Source organism: Diplotaxodon limnothrissa, linkage group LG23, assembly GCF_057381915.1.
Source record: "Diplotaxodon limnothrissa isolate DT_005_m linkage group LG23, D_limnothrissa_male_GT1.1, whole genome shotgun sequence".
Classification (NCBI taxonomy): domain Eukaryota; kingdom Metazoa; phylum Chordata; class Actinopteri; order Cichliformes; family Cichlidae; genus Diplotaxodon; species Diplotaxodon limnothrissa.
In genome coordinates this window covers 18,704,272-18,727,944 of record NC_140617.1, presented here as the reverse complement: position 1 = coordinate 18,727,944, position 23,673 = coordinate 18,704,272, and the positions used below count along the sequence as shown (strand labels likewise).

The following is a 23,673-nucleotide window of genomic DNA, read 5'->3' as shown; positions in this document are numbered from 1 at the left end:
AGCATTATCTTACTTACTGTATTTCTCTAGTTACTGTGTTTTTTCTAGTCTTAAGTGACAGTATCTGGGAGGTAGTGATTGGGTATATAAACGAGCATCTTCTGCAGGCGTTCACTAATCTGCAACAAACTGCATCTACAAATTGTGGAACAATATCGTAAGATTTCTGAATGTAAAATTACATGGATCAAATTTAATAGAAAAAATTGGATTTTGTATAAATTTATTATCACAGTACATAATATCGCCAAAAGATTCAGAGAATCTGAAGAAAACTCTGTCCAAATGACATGGTTAGAAATCAGTATTGGAACGCTTTCAGAAATAACTGTCTGTGAACACAGCTTACCCTGGTCTTCCACAAAAGCATTAAAACTCATCATCGTGGAGAGAAGAAGCTGTATGTGAACATTATCCAGAAACGCTGCTTCTCTGCACTAAAGCTCATTTTCTCAGTTTAAACCTTTGATATATTTTCTGGATTCTATTGTGATTAAAATAAGAGTTAATGAGATTTGCGAATCAAAATATTTTATTCACTACTATTTATTTGTTTAATTTACACATGGCTTGCCCCGCAAACTGTGACACTGTTACACTTATACTCAAACTGTGAGCTCTGTGGACGTTCTTTTTGCTACAGTTGAAAGCATGATTGCTTGACCTTCCTATCAGATGATTTATATTGTACATTTGTTTTTCTCTACAGTGTTGTTTTAGTGAACTGCACCTGCTTCTTAGACTCAAGATCAGATCTAGGTGAGGTCCTGGTTTGTAACCCTCCTCTTACTTCTGACTTCACAGTTTAGTCTTTCTTGATAGGCAGCTCACCTACATCACTGCTGGACTGCCTGTGAAGTCAGTGTATGTACAACTATTGTGTTTGATATGTCACAGTGAGTGGTTCGGTCCATGGTTTGGTGGGAGAAAATGTCCTGCTGACGTGCGTCTACACCAATAACTTCCCCCTCTCTTCTGGTACAAACAGGACAAACCTGTGTTTTACGTCATCGATGGCATGCTATCTGCTGAGTATCAGGACCAGATGTTCACAGGTCGAATACTGAGTTTTCCTGATCAGTACAAAGAGGGAAACTTCTCCATAATTCTGAAGAACATCCAGCTGTCAGAGAGTGGCTCCTACGACTGCTTCATCTCAATGGTGGGCTTAGTTCACCTCATCGTGTCAGGTTTGTAGCTCCCTCACACAGCTGTGCCTCATGTCATGCACAGCAGAATCTTTAAGAGTCACTCATATTAACCTGACTGATCCGGATCCTGTTTATGTTGCAGGAGCTGTCAATGTAACGACTCCTCTGACTCTGGTTGTGGTTCTTATTATTCTGCTTTCCTGTTGAAACCTTTATAGAAATGTCTCCTCAGCAAAATATCCTCCTGACTGTGTGTGTTGCAGTGGAGTCACTGTGATCTGTGATTTAAGTGTGTGCACAGAGTTGATGCTTGAGGGAAAAGCTGTATTTGTCCTCACAGCTCTGTTCAGATTGAAGATGTCTTCACACACTTTAGTTCATTCGTTTTTGTATAATGACGGCCAGTCCTGCATAACTCTGCTGCTGTCTGAACTTCTGGAATTATTTATTTTACAAAAATATAAAGGTACTACACCATCTAACATGCTATTTAATGCCTGAAGGAACCCGTTTTGTTGATGACCAAATACTGTTGTTATTTATGGTTTAGTCTGTTTCATTTTAATATGTTTTAAATTCCTGTTTTCTGCTGTAAATGTCAAGCACAGCTCATAGTTTGTCAGTGTTTAAAGTGCATTTGAGGAGTGTGATGTTCTCTCATTCTGTCTTTATTCATCTTTACACAGTATTTTCGGCTTGCTTCTGTTTCCATGCTATGCATTTCCCTTGTAGATCTCTGCTGTTTGCTGAGTCACATGACAATGAAAAAAACTTATAGATTACTTTTTGTGTGAACTGTAAAAAATAGAATTTTTTTCCAGCTTTCATTTTGTTCTGGTTGCAAAGATCAAAAAATGTCTTCCACTGTCACTCTTCTGCAAAGTGAAGAAAAGACTGAGAATCTGGAGAAAGTAAAGACAGCCATCCTTAAGTCTGTAAGTAAGTACTGAAACTGAAACAAAGCCTGAAAACACAGTGGGGCAAGCAGAACAGACAAAAGACTCGTGGAAGTTAACCACAATTTAGACACATAGAAGGGCAAACAGGGAAACAAGACACAGCTTACCTAAATCACAGAGGACAACACGAGGGAAGCAAAACTAATAGCAAAGCAACTAACTGTAAAAATAAGACAGGAAGTGAGATAAAGGAGGAAACACGGACACATGAATGCAATACTGAGGGAAGACTCAAACACTAAACCAGCAAGAACTCAAGAAAAAAAGCAAGAGAAGTCACAGAGCACAACCCGGTAAAAGGACAAGGGTTTTAATAAAACGTTGATGATCTTTTTATGGCAACATGATGACATCAGTCTGTTAAGGTGTCACTGTGATGTTGTCAAATTGAAAAAATAAAAAGTGTGTTGTACAGCTGTTTCCATGCCTGTTAATATTATACTAAATATGTTTTCTTGAAAATTCCTTTCAAGGTGAACTTTGACCTTAGGCGCTAACAATACAGGTCAGGGTGAAACGATTATTACCGGTAATGTTCCCCAAGCCTAGTGTATTGTTGTTACGTTTTAAGGCAATCTATAAAAAAAAATGTGTGGATAAAGGGGTTTTACTGACTTTCACATTTGCTGTGACTTTGACCCGATTTTCACCAGAATTAGCTCAGCTGAAGCTGTTATTGGTATCTATAAGCACACAATATTTCAATACGATATCTTGAAAACTGTGGATGTTAGACAGACAAACAATCAAGCAGAATATTTAAATAAACAAAAGTCCAAAAACTGTGGATTAAATGACACATACAATGTAACTATACAGTAGCACAATGTTGCCTAAACTGTACAAGTCATAGGAAATTTACAAGATAATAAACTGTCTGATGATGTCATTATGAAGAATAGCACAGGTAAACAAAACAATATAAACAGTGACGTAAATTCACAGCAAGCCTCAGACGTGTTTAAAGGTTTCCTGCACACAAACACGCCTGACAAAAAACATGGAAAGAAAAAAAAATCACACCACCGTCTCTGAGTCAATCACATCTCTGCTTCCTTTCCACTGGTTTTTCACTCCAACCACCAGCACGGAGCACTCGGGTGTTACTTCAGTCTATCATAGACGGCTGTGACAGAAAGAACAAGGAAAAGGAAAATTTCCTCATCAGTGATGAAGCTTCTACTGTTCCACATAGTTCCATTCTGACTCCAAGGTTGTCAGAGTACATAAACAATGAAGGGGGGTGTTTTCATACCTTTGGCAGTTAAATTTGCATCTGACATCAGCAGCAGGACGTAATCACCTTCATGTGTGTCTCTCAGTGGTCGATTCTCTGCAGCTCGGTGGTGTTGCTGTGTCTGCTGTGCAGCTCGGGTGAGTCTAAGCTTTAAAATTTGTTTACTGTGATTCATTGGGGAGAAACGAGGACCTCAGAGTCCATCCAGCTCAGAGACTCTGACAGCTGTGAGATGGGATAAGTCCTGCTCTGAGTTTTTTAGAGGACAGAATAAAGATTTCAGTGAGTCTGTGAGCTTTTAAGGTGGACTTTTGAAGGCAGGATCTTTTGTTGTATTTATCCTACTCAGACCTGTTTTCAGTTCCCACTACTGAGACTTGTATCTGAGACTTGATCCCAGGTGTGGATCTCAGTGTGGAGCTCAGACCTCCAATCACAGCCACTGGGTTTGGAGTGGCTGTGATAGGAGGTCTGAAATGGTTCAGTTTGTATCCATTTCAGTGATGATAATGTTGTTACTGTTTGAGCGGTCTGCATGATTCAGTAGTTATAGTTATATTTCCTGAATGTACACAGTTCAGCTGAAGAAAGTATACAAGGCATGTACAGCAATGTACAGAGTGAAGAATAACTGGAGCCTTTCTGCAGATCTTTGTAATCAACATGAACATAAATCCCATAAACATATAGACAAGTCAGTTAGTGAAGCTGTAGGGAACACCGGCTCCCTTGATGCCTCCTGTGTGCATTTCAACCCTCAGTGGCATCAAATAATATTACTGCAGTTATTTTTTCCCCGTTTTTTGTAAAATGATACATTTAAAAGCTATATTATTAACATCAATCATTATATTTTAGCACTAAAAATGTAAATTAGATTAAAGAGCTTGTGCATGCTGGTGGGTGGTCGTCTGACACACTGGTTAAGGACATTACATCAGAAATAGACTAGAAGTGTAGACGGTTGGTGCTACAGACAAACATATTTCTTGGTTCCACATTGCTTCCTGTCATTACTCCACATTAAGAGACAGTTTGTAGTGTAGTGTGGACACAGGGATGGTTTAAATATAACTGCCTCCATCAAACTGTGTCCCCCGTCTATTTTAAAAACCAATTTTAGGATATTATCAGGAAGTTGGCTGTTTATTGCTTTATACATATTTTTGGAGTTAAAAATGAATTGGTGAGTGAATTTAAGTGTTTTTTTATTTTTAAGAATCATTCATTATGATCTCTCTAACCAAAGTTTTGGATTTTCCTTATTGTCCTTTTTTGTAACATAGATAATGATGATAGAGAGATTTTATAAATACTGCTCCAAAGCCACACTATCCAGTTCTTACTGGTGGATCTCGAGATGTTTACAGGACAGATGCGATCATCTCCCCAGCAGGTTCTGGGTCTACCCCAGGGTCTCGTCCATTTGGGTTTGCCCAGAACAAAATCTAACAAAACCACCTCACCTGTCTGCTTTCAATGCACAGAATGTGCGAGATTGAGGTTTCCAGATTGTTTTATCAAGAATGTCTTCATGTTTACAAACCCTGTGAAACTGGCCTCTCTGCACATTTAGAGAAATTCAAGAGGGTTTGCTGAGTTCTTCACTTTGCACACAGTGAGCTAAAGCACAGAGCTGTGGTGAAGCTGTGCACAGGTAACCTGTAACTCACCTGTCCTGTCGTCCTGCAGCCAGCAGCCAGTCTGTGAGGACCGACTTCATCGGTGGTGAGGTCCTGCTGCCCTGCGTCTACTCTGAAAAGCTGTCCGAGCCGGTCACTGCCTTCTGGAGGGACAAGGATGACAAAGTTGTGTTGGACATCATCGAAAGCAAAGAGCATAAAATAGATCCAAAGTTTAAAGGTCGTGTGGTCAGCTTCCCAGACCAATACAAGACTGGAAACCTCTCCATCCTCATAAAGGGCCTGAGGGCGGACAACGCCGGCCCGTACGATTGCAACATCCCCAAAGTGGACTATCAGACCAAGATGACTCTGAAGGTCACAGGTCAGTTTGGCAGCACGAGCACTTCATTAGGAACACCTCAGTGTTTGTGCAGCAGCAGCAGAAAAGGATAAGCTGCAGTGATTAGTGAGTAGAAATGGATGGATGAAGGTCAGACAGTCAGGACAGGTTTCCTTTTTAAGTCTGATTTACTGCAGAAACTGTTCACAGTAAGTGTCGATGAAGCCTCAAGCTCACAAAGAGTTGACTGCTGCACAAAAAGCCTCCTTATGAATCCACTCCCCCTCCCACTAAATGCACAGTGGAGGGGTTAATCAGCAGCATATGTAAGACTATCCCACAGAAACTGTTCTGGCTCTTTTGTAACCATATGTAGAAAAAATAGACATTAGATCCTATTTGAAGACATAGCAGCAGGCAAATGTGGAAGGTGGACAAACGTTAACAGATTAAATTTTCATGAGTGGAACCAAATGATCCTTTAGCAGGTGTGGGTGTTTTGTATGATTGTTGTTCAGTTTGTGATCAAACTCAGTCTGCTTAAAGATGTTTTCTTGCTTGTTTTTGTTTGTTTCTAATCGATCCGATCATCAGTCGATCAGTATTTGAGTGTGAGGTTCAGCTAAAGAGCTGCAGTAGTGTTAAAAGCAGAGTGAAAAAACAGGAAACATCTGAACTAATGGTCAAAGGATGTGTTTTTTTTACTGTGTTAGCACCAGACAGAGATCGCACTGCGGGTGATCTGCTGTGATCTGCAAGCTGTACAGAAACAAAGTAGCTGAATGTTTCTATTTTTTTACATCAGCAGCAGCAATGTTTCAGAGATTCCTATATGAATGCCCATAATTTTCAGATTTAGGCTTCCTTCCTTAAAATCAAACAACTTAGTGTTTCTTTATGTTCAGTTCTTATTAAACTGATGATTGGTTTTTTTGTGTTGCAGTGAAACCTGCTGTTAAAATAACGACTCCACATCCTGAGCCTCCTACGACTCGTGGTGCAGCAGTGACGACCTCCAAACACCACCTTTCTCTCCTCTCTGCCCCTCTGCTTGTGCTCTTCAGCTCTTTAAAGTAGGCAAAGAGGACTTGTTGTTGTGCTTCTCTGTTTAAGGATAGTCTTCATGCCTTGTTTAAATAACCTTTTATTAACAAAATGACAGTTGACACCTAAAATATGCCGTTTGTTATATTTACCACCACTGCTGCTGTTTCTAAAACAAATATGTGAAAATATCCTCAAGGCTGGCAGCCTGAGCACCTTATAAACAATCGTTAAGCTTCACTTGGTTTAGAATAGAAATAGAAACATCCTTTATTTTCCCTCATTGGGCCAATTCCGGTAGGACTTTATGTTTACCTACATATTTTACATTTAAGCGGTCTTTATGGGAGCTCAAATATGCAAACCTCAGATGTGTGTGAAACTTTAAAGGTGGCACAAAGAGCTGAACCAATTTATAAGAGGGGAAAACTTGACTGATTTTAAGGGTTTTTTTGTTATCAAACCAAAACAAGACACTTGAAGCTATTTTGACATTTTTTGCTCATATCAGTTAATCCAAATGTTGTATTGCTTCCATTGTCACTGATTTACTTCACTTTGTGTGTTCTCGCAACTTTTATACCTTAGATTTTATCTGTCAGTATTTTATATGGTTTATTTATTAGCTTGTTTAATTTTTACAGTTTCCTAATATTTATTTTTAGAATGTAGTTGTAAAGTAGTAACAAGAAACAGTGTTTATTACTTAGTACTAATAATATTTGGCTTTTGCGTTCTGTAAAAGTGGAAAATGTAGGGGGAAAAAAACTCTCCCTCTTTTGTTTTTATTCATTTTTTTCTGTTTTCAACAATGAATCATTCACCTTTACTTCTTTCATTGTGTTGTTAGCAAATAGTTCTAAAATTCAGCTAGAGCTTTTCTTTAAAACACACGTTAGGATGATTTAAAGTCTTTTGAACACAACCCAAACTTTACAGGTACTAACTGTAATGGGAGTGAAAGTATTTAAATGTGTCAGAAGGTCTTAATCAAAAGTTTAAGTTAATTGTTTTTCTTTAATTTAATACTTACGGATGTCATTAAAATCTTTCTCAGTGACTTTTCAGACATCTGATTTCTTTACGTTATAAAAACAAAAGTGACGCAGTTGAAATCTCACCAGAGATCACACTGAGCTGAAGTTTAAGCTTTCAGCCTCGTGGTGCCATCATGTGATCATATCAAAAACCAAACACAACAAACATGTACGAGATGCTTTTTTTAATTGGTGTTCTGGAGGATTATCGCCATCTGCTGGATCCTGTAAGAAACAACTCTGACCTGTGAGAGATTAATAACAGATCAGTGGTCTTTAGAGTCTTCTTCTTCTGTTCTCATTGAGCATCACTTTGGCCTTCATAACAAAGCAAGTCGCTGTTACACCCCAGTCCATTTATTTAAGAGAAAAACCAAGAAATAATATTGATATTTCTCATGTGTACATATTTCTACTAAATATGTTTCAGTTTTTCTGTTAGTTTTTTGCTCCAAATACATACATCCTGATGTCTTTGGACAACTGATCTGGCAGTAGCATAGGCACACTTAAAATTTCTTCGGAAATTTTCGCTTTCTAGATAGCGAAAATTTACAAAGCTTTCACTTTCACTCCACATTAAATGTAATTATATGATTTATTTATTACATTTAATGTGGAGTGAAAGTGTGCTTTGTCTCTAGGGGCCACCATAAAAGTATTTAGTCTTTAAATAAAGAAAGAGTCCAGCTCAGTCTGTGTTCGAGGCCTCGCTCCTATCAAGGATTCAGTAGGAGGAAGATGAGGAGCGTGAGGCTGGTGGTGAGATGAAGGTAACCTGCCGTGAAGCTGGAGTCTGCAGATGAAGGTCCTGGAGTCCTCTGAGCTTCAGACACGCAGTGATCTGCATCAGGAGCAAAGAGCAGAGGAGCTCAGAGGGACACGACAACAAAGCTGTGAACATGCTCAGAGAGGAGGAGGAGCTAACCTGACACAGTGAGCTGGATAGTCTCCTTGAGCTTCAGCTGTGGGATGAAGCAGGTGTAGCTGCGGCTGTCTGACAGCTGCAGGTGCTTCAGGAGGATGGAGAAGTTTCCCTGGTTACAGGTGTGAGGAAAGCTCTGCACTCGCCCTCTGAACAGGTGATGCTGGAAGCGAACATAAGGGCTGCTGAGGATGATGTCCAGCACAGTCCGGTCCTCTCTGTCCCTCCAGAAAACACCGACTTTGTGAGGCAGGCGCCGCAGCTCGGGGCAGACGCACTGCAGCAGGACTTCACCTCCAACCGGGGCGCACACATGCACCACACTGCTCACTGACAGACACACAAACACAACAGCAAGCATCGAGACCATGCTGAGGGAGGTTACCTGACACGTAATCTCAGAAAAACGTAACGTGGGGTTGACACAGACCTTAATGGATGAGTGACATGGAAGGTTATAGTGTAGCGTTAAAAGGGGTTTCGTATGTTACAACGTAGATTTCCCACACCAGCTTAGATCACACTTAAATCAGCTGAGAGACATAATCTCTCCAGTGTGTCTTGGATCTGCACTACAGACTTTGCAAAGGAGGACATACCTGAAAAATCTCGTCTAGGAGGAGTCAGAGCAGCATCCAGTCGGATGCCTGAACAAAGTCAACTGCCTCCCTTTGATGTGGAGGAGCGGCAGCTCTACCTTGAGACCCTCTGAATGATTAGGTTATCTTTCACCCACAGCTCTCTCTTCACCACGATGACCCAGTACTTCAGACTCCACGCTAATCCATCCGCTAATCTCCCGTTCCTCTCTAAACCAAGATACTAAACTCCTCTCCTGCTTTAGTATCATGTGACGTCACACAGACGCACCAACATCACCAAACGTCACCAAAACCAATGACGAGTAAAGACAGTGAGTAACGAAGGCTTCAGGAGAAACATCAGCACACTGGAGAAAAGAGAGAGTGGAAAAACAGAGTGGATAAACCTGCACTGCATTTAAAACACAACAGAGACAAAGCCTACCCATCTGTCTTATCAGTAATTGCAATCTGATTACTGGACTCTACATAGCTGCGTTGAATTTAAAGTCTTCCTGTTTGATGAAAGAACAGATGGATACTCACCTGTGTGTGAGACGATGAAGACGAGGCAGGTGACTGCAGCTCTGTGGACACACAGATGATTACAGCACACCTGAGTCAGACTCTCATCACAGCTCAGAGGTGTGTTTGTAGGTTTACTTTGAAAGGTCTGAACTGTGAGCAGACCACATGTTAAATATTTTACTTTGAAAGGATTCTCAGACTTGCAGCTTCCTCTGTGGGGTCACTGAACGTCTGTGTTAAGAATAGTGATGGTAAATTTGATTCTTTTTACTGAATCGAGTGTTAATGAGTCACTCACCAAAGTGAGTCGGATGTTTTGAGTCATTTGATTCACTGAGTCAGTTGACCAGAGAGTGCAAAAATTTTACATTTTCACTCAAACTTAATTTGTTTCCCTTTTCATGTAAATCCCACTGCTAAGATGAATGATTAAAAAAAAACCCAAACTATTTTATAGAGAAAAAAAAGAGCAAAATATTTCTAAAATTAAGCAATTTCCTATCAAAATTGCTTAACAAACATTTATTTTGTTTATTTGTATTTTATTAGTATTTTCCTTAAGTGTGTCAAATATATATTTTCTCATCTAAATGTCCACTGCACTGTGAGCCAGGTGGCGGTAATGCGCCTTAACATTGGTTGCCAACCACGAAGAAGAAGAAGCTGTGAGCACAGGAGGGAGGGGGTGAGTGAGTGAGTGAGTGAGTGAGTGATTCGTTCGCTCTATGATTCATCATCATCATCATCATCGTTTATTTGTATAGCACTTTAAGAACACACCAGGCAGACCAAAGTGCTGAACAACACAGATCAAAACAACAACCAAATTAAAAATACCATAAAATCATTACAAACAATAAAATAAATAAGAAGGTGTCAGTTTCCTACAGAGTTAAAAGCCTGTAGGAGCGATCGTGGCTCAAGAGTTGGGAGTTTGCCTTGTAATCGGAAGGTTGCCGGTTCGAGCCCCGGCTCGGACAGTCTCGGTTGTTGTGTCCTTGGGCAAGACACTTCACCCATTGCCTACTGGTGGTGGTCAGAGGGCCCGGTGGCGCCAGTGTCCGGCAGCCTCGCCTCTGTCAGTGCGCCCCAGGGTGGCTGTGGCTACAATGTAGCTTGCCATCACCAGTGTGTGAATGTGTGTGTGAATGGGTGGATGACTGGATATGTAAAGTGCTTTGGGGTTCTTAGGGACTAGTAAAGCGCTATATAAATACAGGCCATTTACCATTTAAAAGCCAGGGAATAAAAATAGGTTTTCAATCTGGACTTAAAGACCTGCACTGATGACGCTTGTCTAATTTGGAGGGGAAGGTTATTCCAGAGCATCGGAGCCGCAATTGAAAAGGCACGGTCTCCTCTGCATTTCAGCCGCGACTTAGGGACCGACAGCAGCAGCTGCTCAGCTGAACGGAGCGAGCGAGGAGGAACATGTGGCTTCAGCAAGTCAGATAAGTACACAGGAGCCAGACCATTTAAAGATTTAAAAACCAATAAAAGGACCTTAAAACGAACCCTAAAATCAATGGGAAGCCAATGCAAGGAAGCCAGAACCGGAGTGATGTGATCGAATTTCCTACTACCGGTTAAAAATCGCGCCGCCGCGTTTTGCACTAACTGCAGGCGTGACAAGGTGCCCGACCCGACCCCTATTAAAAGGGAATTACAATAGTCCAGACGTGAGGTGATAAAAGCATGAATAAGAGTTTCCAAATTGGGTTTGGAAAGGAAAGGCTTAACCTTCGACAGGCGTCTGAGGTGATAAAAAGCTGATTTTACCACCCCACTTACATGACCTTCAAAAGTAAGCGCAGAATCAAGTTTAACACCAAGATTAGTGACTGAACTTTTCAGATGAGAGGTCAAATCACCAAAATCAACATCTGGAGAATCAGTAGAACGATGCGGGCCATATAAAATTGCTTCCGTTTTGCGACCATTAAAATTCAAAAAATTATTTGCCATCCATAATTTAATATCGCTAAGACAGTCAAGCAGTGATTGACATGGGGAGGTATCCAAATGACTAAAAGGTAAGTAAAGCTGACAGTCATCGGCATACAAATGAAATGACACTCCGTGTTTACGAAAAATCGCACCAAGGGGGAGTAAATACAGCGAGAAAAGTAATGGCCCAAGGATAGATCCCTGGGGCACACCCCAAAGCAGAGGGGCCACAGAGGAAGCGGCCAACCCCAGCTTGACACAAAAACTCCTTTCGGAAAGATATGATTTTATCCATGACAATGCCAGATCAGAAATGATTCAGCACAGGAGGGAGGGGGTGAGCGAGTCCTGAGTGATTCGCTTATGCTTACGATTCAGCACAGGAAGGGAGGGGGTGAGTATCTCAAATGTGTTGTTAGCATGTTAGCAGCGCGATGCTACTCTGAACCGAGGAGCTATTTTCTTGATGTGAGCTTCTACTCAGGGTTTTTTCTTCCAGTTCAGAGCAGAAATGCTTTTGTTACGAAACTGGCTGTTGTTTTTTCCCCCCACAATTTTAATTATAAGCTAGATATATTCCTACTAATGGAATTAGTTTGCTAACAACAACAATGATGAGTCAGTGAGTCAATTGGGCTTGTGAATCATGATTCACTTGTCAAGTGATTCTCGAGTATTCAACGATTCGTTCACGAATCGAACATCACTAGTTAAGAAGTGAAACGCACAAATGTGAGAAACTGCTGCTTCTTACTGTCAGTCTGTCTGTGTCCCTGAGCTTCATGCTCACCTGTCACAGGTAACTCTGAGAGCTCTCCAACCTCTCTTTGAACCTGAGCAGACAGGCTGAGCAAGGCTGGGAGTGAACACCTAAGGACCTGCTGCACGTCACACCTGTGTAAAAGCTCCATGTCCATCCAACAGGCTCAGTTTCTTCTTCTTCCCTTGCTCTCTAACCTCAGCTGGCTCCACTCTCACACCAGGCGAACTGCATCTGCACATGTGCCAAAAGGCCTGTCTTTGCCTTTCACACTAAAAGCTCCAACTGCTGGAGCGCCAGACTACACAGCACCAGGTGGAGCTGTGTCTCCACCTGGTGGACACATTGAGAAACAGCTTTGCTCTCGCTATCTTTAAATGAGTAAACTTATTTAATCTGCTTTAATCAGTGCTGTGAATGTAAATAAAAATAATCCACTCCAATCCTCAGTTCTTTACTTCATTTATTTATTTTATATTGGTAACATGTACAATCCATCTCGAAAATCCCCCCGGACGCCCCGGACAGAACGTGAAAAGTGGACATGTCCGGGGAAAAGAGGACGGTTGGTCACCCTAAACTTTACCTCCCCCATAAAGGACTTTCATGTGTGGCTGAAGGTCAGTGAGTGTCTATGTAATCCAGTCTTTACTTCATATACATGTGTATGAGGTTTTCCTGTATTCCGACAGAGGACCCATGTTTGCGTTGTGAGCGTTTGTTCTGCGCTGACAGACGGGACTGACAGCGCGCAGCAACGCACCTAATGATGTTTAAAAGATCCCAAAGCGCAAGTGCATCTTTTCAGACGAACTGAAAAAGAATTTTCCTCATACCGACCATAGCTGGACTGGCCACCGGTGGGCCGATGGTGATTTTTCGTTTTTACAGCCGATGGTTTTGTTGTTGTTGTTGTTGTAACGGTATAAACAATGTAAGGTGGTGGATTGGCTAGATGCTGGCCGATGTGTAAAAATAACTAAGTTATTTGGTGGTGGCTATGGCGGAGCTTCCACAGAGGCCAGCAGGTGGATGAGTGAAAGGGGAGGCAGGAGGAGCAGAGACCCGAGGCGGCCGCCGGTCCGAGTATCAGGTGAACTGAACTTCAGGTGAGAAGTTATGACCTGCAGTCTATCTGGGTCAGATATAAACCAAGTTTAGGTAGAGTTAATTTTCGTTGTGCTGACTTTTTACAGTCAGTTACAATAGCTCGTACTGTGTACTAGCTAGCATGACGGAGTTTCTATACAGCTGGGTGGGTGCTATGATGTTATGATAGTGATATGATATCGGTTTGGATATGTGGCGAGAGGGAAACATGAAGATGAAACCAGGAGATGTCCTTACTGAATCAGCAGAGCTGAACAGGTGATGGAGAAACAGGTTTACCTTTTAGGTGACATGAATGAGTTGAAGGGACATTATGAACTGTTTCTGAGAGACAAATAACACCAGGATCCTTTTCTAAGTAGCTGACAGCTGGTAACTGTGCAGGGGCGGGTCTAGCAAAGTTTTGCCAGGGGGCCAGGTAGGGCACTAACAGGGAAAAGGGAGGCACAAAGAAATACTTTTCTTTCTTATTCGCATTTAAAATGTCTAGCTTTTAATAAATAATTATCTGAATCTTACAGCCAAAGTTTTTATCTGATGTACAACGTATAGAAATCATACATATACCAACAAGACAGTGTACATCACATCACAACAGCATTTGTTTTCATTCAAAGGCTTTATGGCTTTTCCTATAATACCTGGTGGGCCGGTCTCTAGTCAAAATGCCCCGGTCAATTTTTTGTTCCAGTCCAGCCCTCATACCGTCCCAGTACTGGTAATTTTTCTTATGCAGATGCGCCATTATTTCTGTACCATTATTTAATTCCAGAGGTTTTGAAGTTTGTTTGTTTTTTGCACTTGTTGACTTGTAAAACCCTATATGACATATTTTATTTCACAATTCATTAACCACACAGAGAAGGCATCATTTAAATATGTTAAATATGTTAAATATGTTTCTTTAAACAAGTTCTTCATGAATGAGCTAAGTGTCCTCTTTTTTGGAAATCAAAATATGGTCACCCTAGTTAAAAGATGGGTTGTGGAGTTTCTAGAGATGCCTTTAAATGTTTTTTTTTTTTTTAAAGCGCCTTCATTCAGTTTAAAATGGCCGAACTCCATGCTTGCATTTCCACAGAAAAAGACATTCAGGAAATTCAGGAGTGGTCCATACTGTGTTCCTGTGAAACCTGGCTGGGGGAGAGGATACCCGATACGGCAATAACACCAGAGGGCTACACGGTCTTCAGAGCGAATTGAAGCGCCACGGACAGCGGCAAGATCCGTGGCGGTGGAACGGCCGCCCTCGTCCAGCAAATCCTGTCCTAAAAATGTGGAATTTCTGAATCTGAGGTTAAGGCCTTTTTATTTGCCCAGAGAACTGCAGTGCATCATTGTGAGTGCCGTGTACATTACCCCCATCTGCTAATGAGGAGGTTGCACTGAAAAAGCTGCACGACATGATCAGCGAGCACGAAAATAAAAACCCAAACTGCATCAGTTTGTAACCTTCCCCACCAGGGGAAATAAAACACTGGATCACTGTTACAGCAACATCAAAAATGCCTTCTCAGCTGTACCAAATCTGGGTACAGGGCTCTGGTAGACAATGTTCTTTTCTATGGCAAGGAAAACAACCTCATCCTCAACACAGACAAGACCAAAGAATTAATACTGGACATTCAGCTACTCAGGAAAGCCGGCATGAACCATTGCCCTCTCACGCAGGCCTACAGAGGACCAGAGATGGGCAGTAATGCGTTACTGTAATCTGATTACTTTTTTCGAGTAACGAGTAAAGTAAGGGATTACTATTGCAAAAACGGTAATTAGATTACCGTTACTTCCCCGTAGGAACACTGCGTTACTGCGTTACTAAAACCGTGATTTTTTGCGAGAATGTCTCACGACAGTGACGTAAGCGAGTGCGCCGTTAGTGACAACAGCTGTGTGCAGATCAACAATGGATCACATATCGATTGTGGGAGAGAGTATGAGCGTGCAGCGTTTAAAGCATGGAAGTACTGACCTTACTTTGAGTTTGATTCCATAAAAAGTGACAAAAACATTAGCGTCCGTTGTGTGTGGGAAGAAAACTTCTTTTTACGGCGAAAAAAAACCCTAAACTTCCAAGCAAGCACCGAGTGCGCCATGACGTAATGGGAATAATAATAATAATGGATACTTTATTGATCCCCATGGGGAAATTACTTGTTTTTCTCTGCATTTGACCCATTCACTCAGTGAAGCAGTGGGCAGCCCACTAAGCAGGCGCCCGGGGAGCAGTGTGTAGGGACGGTACCTTGCTCAGGGGTACCTCAGGGTAGCCGTTAAGTGGATTCGAACCGCCGACCTTCCGATCATGGGGCAACCACTTTACCTACTGAGCTATCCCTGCCCAACTCATGGGGTGAAACTCACAGAGAAAGTCGCGGATTCTTCAACTGGCCGCGGCACACCTGCACCAGGGTAAACCTCCACCTACCGCAGTGCTGCTTAATAGGTGAAAATAGAGCAACAGGACCGCTGAGTCTTTGACTTTATTTATTTTCTGCTGTGTTTTACTTGCATCTATTTGAAAGAGTGAGTGTAAACACAAAAAATATTTTATTTTATGTGCTGGAATGTGCAGAAAATAGGTTTAAATGTTAAACTAATTTATTCAACTCAGAGAATGTTGCATATAATTAAATTTTTGCTTGATGCATAAAGTTAAAAGATTAAAACTGATAAAACAAGTTAAAAAAAAGAGATTTTTCCATTTGATTACATTTTGTATGATGGATTATGTAGAAAAAGTAGAATTGGGCTGAAAGATCTATCGCTTTATCACCTCTTCAGGTTGTAAATCGTGTTTTTAAAAAGTAACTAAGTAACTAAGTAATTAATTACTTTTGAAAATAAGTAATCAGTAAAGTAATGGGATTACTTTTTTGGGGAAGTAATCAGTAATTAGTTACTGATTACCTTTTTCAAGTAACTTGACCAACACTGCAGAGGACTAATAGAGAGGTTCCTCACTGCAGGCATCACTGTCTGGTACGGAAACACCACACGGGCAGAGAGGAAAGCTCTGCAAAGAGTCATAAAGTCTGCAGAGAGGATCATAGGAACAAAACTTCCTTCCATCGACTTTCCGTACAGACAACACTGCTGAAAAAGATCAGAGAGAATTATCAGGGACTCACACCATCCAGCTCACCCTCTGCTCAGACACAAAAACTGTACGTACAATCTGAGACACAACAGAGAGGACAGTATCATCACACACAGAAGGTTGTCTAACAGCTTCTTCCCCACAACTGTCAGACTGATGGCAAAACACAAACAGTGAAATACTCACACAACACTGAACACACCACAGTCAGACTGTTGGAAAACAAAACAAAAAATACTGAACACTTAAAATAACACAGCGATACCTCATCTCACCTCGAATGTACAATGGGATTAAATCACCGACTAATGTGCAATATACTCACTGAAACAGATTTGTGAAAATGTGCAACATTATGCATGCAGTACTAGGAAGTGTATTACCACCCTCTCTGTACAGTGTTGCTCCATTCCTTGCTTTATGTCTATTTCCCTCTTAGTTGCTTTGTTTTGAATGAATGGTTTCATTCAGAGGTGTGGATCACCATAAATCAAACTTTTCTGCTTGTCGAGTGGGAGCTAAAGTTAAGCAGACTGAAAGCTTTACATCCATGAGACATTAAATGAATAACTTTTAGAGGACATTTGGTAGAGTCTCTCGCTGTTTGGTTAGTTTGTGAGTGTTAAATTTGAAGCAAACTGTCTTTTTTGTGATTAAATGCATAAATTCACTCTAACTGAACTAAAGTGACATTTTATTTACCCCACAGTTTATCTGTAAGGCATCAGTACTGAAACTCTTTGACAGCTGCAGAGGTCATAGTTTGGTTTAGAGCCTAGTATGAGATACGGAGGTTGAAAAAGACAAACAGTCCTGGAGGCCAGGTGTAGGTGGATCACAGGTACGTGGTGCACAGGTCTCTACTCCAGCTGAGTGTAGATAACATAAAGTGTTTATGCGTTAGATGGAGCTGGACAGTTCTCAGATCAGTGACAGTAAGTGTGGATGTCTGTAATGATTTACGAACCTGCACAGTGTGATGAAGTGGTGGTAACCTATACTGGCCCTTTTCTGGAGTACATAAATAAATTTCATAGCTGAGAAACAAGTTTAGGTGATCAAATTCACAAGCAGATGGATAAAATATATTCATTATGGGAATTATGATCTCACGCCTGCCGTTTCCATGCTGCCATTTCCATGCTGTGTCATCGAGTTTATGAAGCATTGAGGTTTCAAAACATCCAGGTCATGTGACCACGGCTGATTGAGGTTTCGATGTGTTTCAGCCTGGTTTCAACAGGTGGCTCACCTGCTGCTTCCAGGTTTAGTTAAAAAAGTGCTGAACAAACATGATGATACTGAAAACTCCCAGAAAGCTTAAAAGTCATCATCATCATCAGTAACAGCATCAGCACTCAAAAAATATCATTCTTCACCTTCAATAAACAATAAAGCAACAATTCTGAGTAAAATGAAGCTTTCATTAAATTAACAAAACTACATGGAACATTCCCACTTCCATCACAGTAGTTAAAGTTTTCTTCGGCAGAATTTTTCCCTGAGTGTGTAAGACTCTGATGCAAAGTCTGAAGATACCTCACTAATGTGTTTGTTACAGAAATGTGATCTTGTATATTCAGGCTATGTCCACACGTACACGGGTGGGATATATGGGACCACGAAGCGCGGTCCGGTGCACGCTTCGTGGTCCCATATATCCCACAATTCATAGCGCGGCGGTGGGTGTGGATAATTTTGCCGCAAAATACGGCAGAAGGGAGCGGCCGAAGAGTGAACTGTCAAAAGTAAGTACTGAATATGATGTCAGTTATTTATGTGCGAATGTTTAATAACGAAGAACATTAAAACATTACTGTTGGCCACATGTCAGCAGAGTTATGTGACATTAGTGATGTTTACTTTAAAATATACACCGTTCAATAGTTGACCTTAAACTTACAGAGAATGTGATGATTTTATGGATAATTAAAGTCAGTCATATATCCACCCAACACAAGCTGAAAGTCAGTGATACTGCTCGGTTTGCAGTCCTGAATATCACGGCACAAGCAGGATTCACTGCACTGTTAATGTTAGCTATGTTATGTTGCCGCCTCTGTTCGGTGGTGTCGAGCCAAACGGACTTTAACGTGTGTTTGAACGAGCTGACGGTTCACTCGTTAAGCTGAAAGAAAGATGCTTTAATCACAGGAGTCACACATGTGTTCACTGTACCATCTGGGAACTCTTCTTGTTTAGCACTCGTAATAACACAAACACTAAATCCTCCTTCTCTTGTGCTGTTTTGTACACTCAGAAAAATTATGGTTCTTAAATGGTTCTTCAGATGTCTTCATGGTTCTTTAAAGAACCATCATACGTCAAAGAACCTTTTTATTTTGTGGATGGTTCTTCAGCTATTACAAATGGTTCTTTAAAGAACAAAAGGTTCTTTATCCTTAGCAATCTAAGTTTGATGGTGTAAATGGCATAAATATTTATTCACTATAATGAGGCTGTGAATTATACTGTGTGTTTTCTTTGTGTGCATGTGTGTGCGAAGGGGAAGGGCGGGATACCTGGCAATTACCATTTAAGAGAAGATGGTAGGAAACTGAATATTCAAATAAAAGTTAGAAATATTTGCAAACAATAGACACAATACACACATTCAAATACTGTACTTTAGTTTTAAATTTTAATAAAGCATTACTATTTTCTACTCCAAGGCATTACTTTTGAGATTATTATATATTTTTGAAAATATAACATAATGATAATAATAAACTTTACAAACCACCCAGCAGTATGTAAAGTCAAATTATAAAATACAAGTAAATAACAACTGCAGAACAGAATGTCAGTGTAATGGACACAGACTTCGTTTTGACAAAGCACACTGCTTAGGTAAATGATCTGAGTAGTTGTTCATCACTGATCAATTTGTTAATATGTTTCGAGCCAAATAAATGACAGGGAGAGAGAGAGAGACGTCAGAACACGTCATACTATAATCTCCCGGGAGCGGATGGAGGGGGTCAGTCGTTGGGATGCGCATGCGCAGACAGAGTGTGCGAGCGGCGGGCCTTGACCTTCGGGGAAAAAAAACTCACGGACGGTGACAGCGAAACGGATAACAGTCTTCAGTACCTGCTGGACTTTGAAGCTGTGGATTCTGGGACTGTTAGAAAAGGTAAAACATTTTCATTAAAACCTTATTACTGTTTTGTTTTTGTTACTCGTCATTGTAGCTTGCTGTTAATGTTGTGCTAACAGTAGCTATTAGCTAGATACGTTAGCCGTTGAGGTCAACGCAATTTAGTATCCAACTGTTTTCCTAACAAAACCACTGTTATAATTAAGTGAAGCTGCTCCCAGCTAATTTGAACCTTTGGCTTCTAAAATATGTGGTTCAATTGCGTGCTGCGTACATAACCTAATGTCAGCTAGACCGAAATTAAAATTTAATATATTGTTAAAGTCACTAAAATGGCGCCTGAAGCCTGTTGTGGCGTGAGCTCTGTCTGCTCTAGAAACTCTGAAATTCTGTAGATCTGAGCCGTACATTAAATACTCACATGAACCTGTACTTTGAATTCTGTATGAGCTGTATAAAATACAGCTATGCATAAGTGTTTTGAATGAATAATTAGATTAGATAACTCTTTATTGTCTAATCGAATTATATAGAAATGAATAGAAATGTGACATGAGAAGGTGTGTCTTTGACTGTTCCTGCATAACTTAGTTTCGGACTAGTTGACAAGTTATGCTCCGGTCATTTGATGTTTCCAAGGTAGATGTTCTTTTGTAATATAGTTAATTTTTTTGTATATTTCATTTATCCACCATCATACATCATACATACAAGCTAAGAAGAGGTCGTTATACTAACAAGAGGTATCAACGCCGGGCCAAAGTTCAGCACATGGTTAAAGTTTGTAATCCAGCCAGGGTGTAAATATCACTCAGCAGCCAGAGCTGAAGCAGGTAGCATCAACACATAAATCTACTCTACCCGGCTTAAATCACAAGAGCACCTCTGACCAAAAAGCTGTAGATTTTTCTTGTTTGCACAAATTAATCCAGATTCACATTAATTGTGTTCACAGCTCCAACAAAATGAGGAAGAGGAGGGGGAGAAACACAATTAGGTTGAATTACAATTGGATGGAAGGCGAGGACAAGGAGAAGGAAGCTTAGGATGAGGAGGAAGAGAAGCAGCAGGAGCATCTTTAGGGCTCCCTATGATGAGGTTTGTTTCATTAATATGGTCCTCTCACAAAGAACGATGACTTGTTTTAGTTCACCTACTTCCTGTATTAAATAGTGATGTGCAAAATGTTGTGGAAAACCATGGAGCAGGCACGTATAGGGCATCTGCAGGTAAATGAACATCAAATCTCTAAGACAGACTGAAATCTGTATATTTATCACCCTTATGATAAAACCCATGTCAGCCATTGGTTTATGGACTTTGTATTTTGAAGCCTCAACATTTGCTTTCTTGCTGTTGCTATGTTGGGACCATATTAGGATGAGGGATCAGAATCTGGAGTCATGCACACTATTGTTTCATTTAGTGTGTATCCATAAGATTCGTACAGCAGATCCAAGTTGTGCCTTGAAAACAGGAAAGTCGTCTGCATAGAGGAGAACTGTAATAGCAGGCTTGTAAAAAGTGAGGCTTTGTGCTCTCGTTTTACTTCTGTCACCCTGTTTTGATGCAGATTTCACTTGAAATCAGGCAAGAACTGGACTTATTTTTTTATGTGTTCTTGTGAATTGATTGTGTATCGCATATGTTTGATTTGACTTTCTGCAAGACAACAGTTGTCCGCTGGCCAAAAAAGTTTTCCAAATACCTCCACGTGATCTAGCCTGGATTTAGAAAAGAATAGCAAAAACAATCTGCACCTCCTGCTTCAGATGCAATTTGTGTTTCTGTGTTCAGAGGCAGCGGCGAGAGGGGAGACCTCGGCTCATCCAGCTGGAGAGCCTGACCAGGAGGAGTCGAACATTAACTCAGCTCTTCCAGGGCACCCTGCAGACTCGGCTGCTGGCATCGGCGAGCGATGACGTGAACGCCAAACTGGAGTCCATCACAGGTCAACTGCAGGTATGCGAGTCAGACCTGAGGAGGGTTTCACTTTTCTCTTCTTTATAATTGACTCTTTTCTCTATCTCTTTCAGCTCCTTGTCTCAGAGTGGGAGGGATTTGAAGCACAAAGGGAGGAACTTGTCATTTGGTTGGCTGATATGGATGTGAGGTTGACCAGCTGACAGGAAACACCAGTGAAAAACTGAAACAACTGCAGGTGTGGGCTTGTTTTGATATGACATATACAGGGAGTGCAGAATTATTAGGCAAGTTGTATTTTTGAGGAATAATTTTATTATTGAACAACAACCATGTTCTCAATGAACCCAAAAAACTCATTAATATCAAAGCTGAATGTTTTTGGAAGTAGTTTTTAGTTTGTTTGTAGTTTGAGCTATTTTAGGGGGATATCTGTGTGTGCAGGTGACTATTACTGTGCATAATTATTAGGCAACTTAACAAAAAACAAATATATACCCATTTCAATTATTTATTTTTACCAGTGACACCAATATAACATCTCCACATTCACAAATACACATTTCTGACATTCAAAAACAAAACAAAAACAAATCAGCGACCAATATAGCCACCTTTCTTTGCAAGGACACTCAAAAGCCTGCCATCCATGGATTCTGTCAGTGTTTTGATCTGTTCCATCAACATTGCGTGCAGCAGCAACCACAGCCTCCCAGACACTGTTCAGAGAGGTGTACTGTTTTCCCTCCTTGTAAATCTCACATTTGATGATGGACCACAGGTTCTCAATGGGGTTCAGATCAGGTGAACAAGGTGGCCATGTCATTAGTTTTTCTTCTTTTATACCCTTTCTTGCCAGCCACGCTGTGGAGTACTTGGACGCGTGTGATGGAGCATTGTCCTGCATGAAAATCATGTTTTTCTTGAAGGATGCAGACTTCTTCCTGTACCACTGCTTGAAGAAGGTGTCTTCCAGAAACTGGCAGTAGGACTGGGAGTTGAGCTTGACTCCATCCTCAACCCGAAAAGGCCCCACAAGCTTATCTTTGATGATACCAGCCCAAACCAGTACCCCACCTCCACCTTGCTGGCGTCTGAGTCGGACTGGAGCTCTCTGCCCTTTACCGATCCAGCCACGGGCCCATCCATCTGGCCCATCAAGACTCACTCTCATTTCATCAGTCCATAAAACCTTAGAAAAATCAGTCTTGAGATATTTCTTGGCCCAGTCTTGACGTTTCAGCTTGTGTGTCTTGTTCAGTGGTGGTCGTCTTTCAGCCTTTCTTCCCTTGGCCATGTCTCTGAGTATTGCACACCTTGTGCTTTTGGGCACTCCAGTGATGTTGCAGCTCTGAAATATGGCCAAACTGGTGGCAAGTGGCATCTTGGCAGCTGCACGCTTGACTTTTCTCAGTTCATGGGCAGTTATTTTGCGCCTTGGTTTTTCCACACGCTTCTTGCGACCCTGTTGACTATTTTGAATGAAACACTTGATTGTTCGATGATCACGCTTCAGAAGCTTTGCAATTTTGAGACTGCTGCATCCCTCTGCAAGATATCTCACTATTTTTGACTTTTCTGAGCCTGTCAAGTCCTTCTTTTGACCCATTTTGCCAAAGGAAAGGACGTTGCCTAATAATTATGCACACCTGATATAGGGTGTTGATGTCATTAGACCACACCCCTTCTCATTACAGAGATGCACATCACCTAATATGCTTAATTGGTAGTAGGCTTTCGAGCCTATACAGCTTGGAGTAAGACAACATGCATGCAGAGGATGATGTGGACAAAATACTCATTTGCCTAATAATTCTGCACTCCCTGTATTTGATATGAAACATACGTCAGAGACATTATCCTAAACTGGACTAACAAAGGACCATGAGTACAACATGAAACGTACATTACATAGCGTAATGCTAAAGTTCATTGATCATTTTAATCATAAACTTGTTGTTGAAATATTTTTACTGAACATGCAAACATCTGCTGATGAAGATGTGTTGATTTATTGGTCTGTTATGAAGCTATTGCTATTTCTAATGTGTTTTATCACATACACACACATATTAGTGTTTAAAACACTAATATGTGACATGTATTAGTAGTGATGTTGTGCTGAGGGTTAAAATGCCTTTTTGTCTTTTGGTAACTACAAAATGACAATAAACCATTAATATATGTCTATGCTGTGCTCGTATTTATTTTTACCCTACTCAAATTCAATTTATGATGCATTTTATTTTGAAAGATTTAAAATGGTTTTTTAAAGAACCACTCAAAAAAGGTTCTTTAAAAATGGT

At 40.8% G+C, this 23,673-nt stretch overlaps 1 protein-coding gene across 1 annotated transcript; it reads left to right on the top strand.

Annotated features, from left to right (window-relative positions):
• The first annotated feature begins 1,018 nt into the window (after positions 1 to 1,018).
• LOC146607811 (polymeric immunoglobulin receptor-like) lies at positions 1,019 to 6,389 on the top strand. Its single transcript, XM_085347991.1, has 5 exons — positions 1,019 to 1,190; positions 1,294 to 1,304; positions 3,433 to 3,484; positions 5,040 to 5,354; positions 6,256 to 6,389. The coding sequence occupies exons 1-5, from the start codon at positions 1,019 to 1,021 to the stop codon at positions 6,387 to 6,389; spliced, it is 684 nt and encodes a 227-aa protein (XP_085204117.1).
• The last annotated feature ends 17,284 nt before the right edge of the window (positions 6,390 to 23,673 follow it).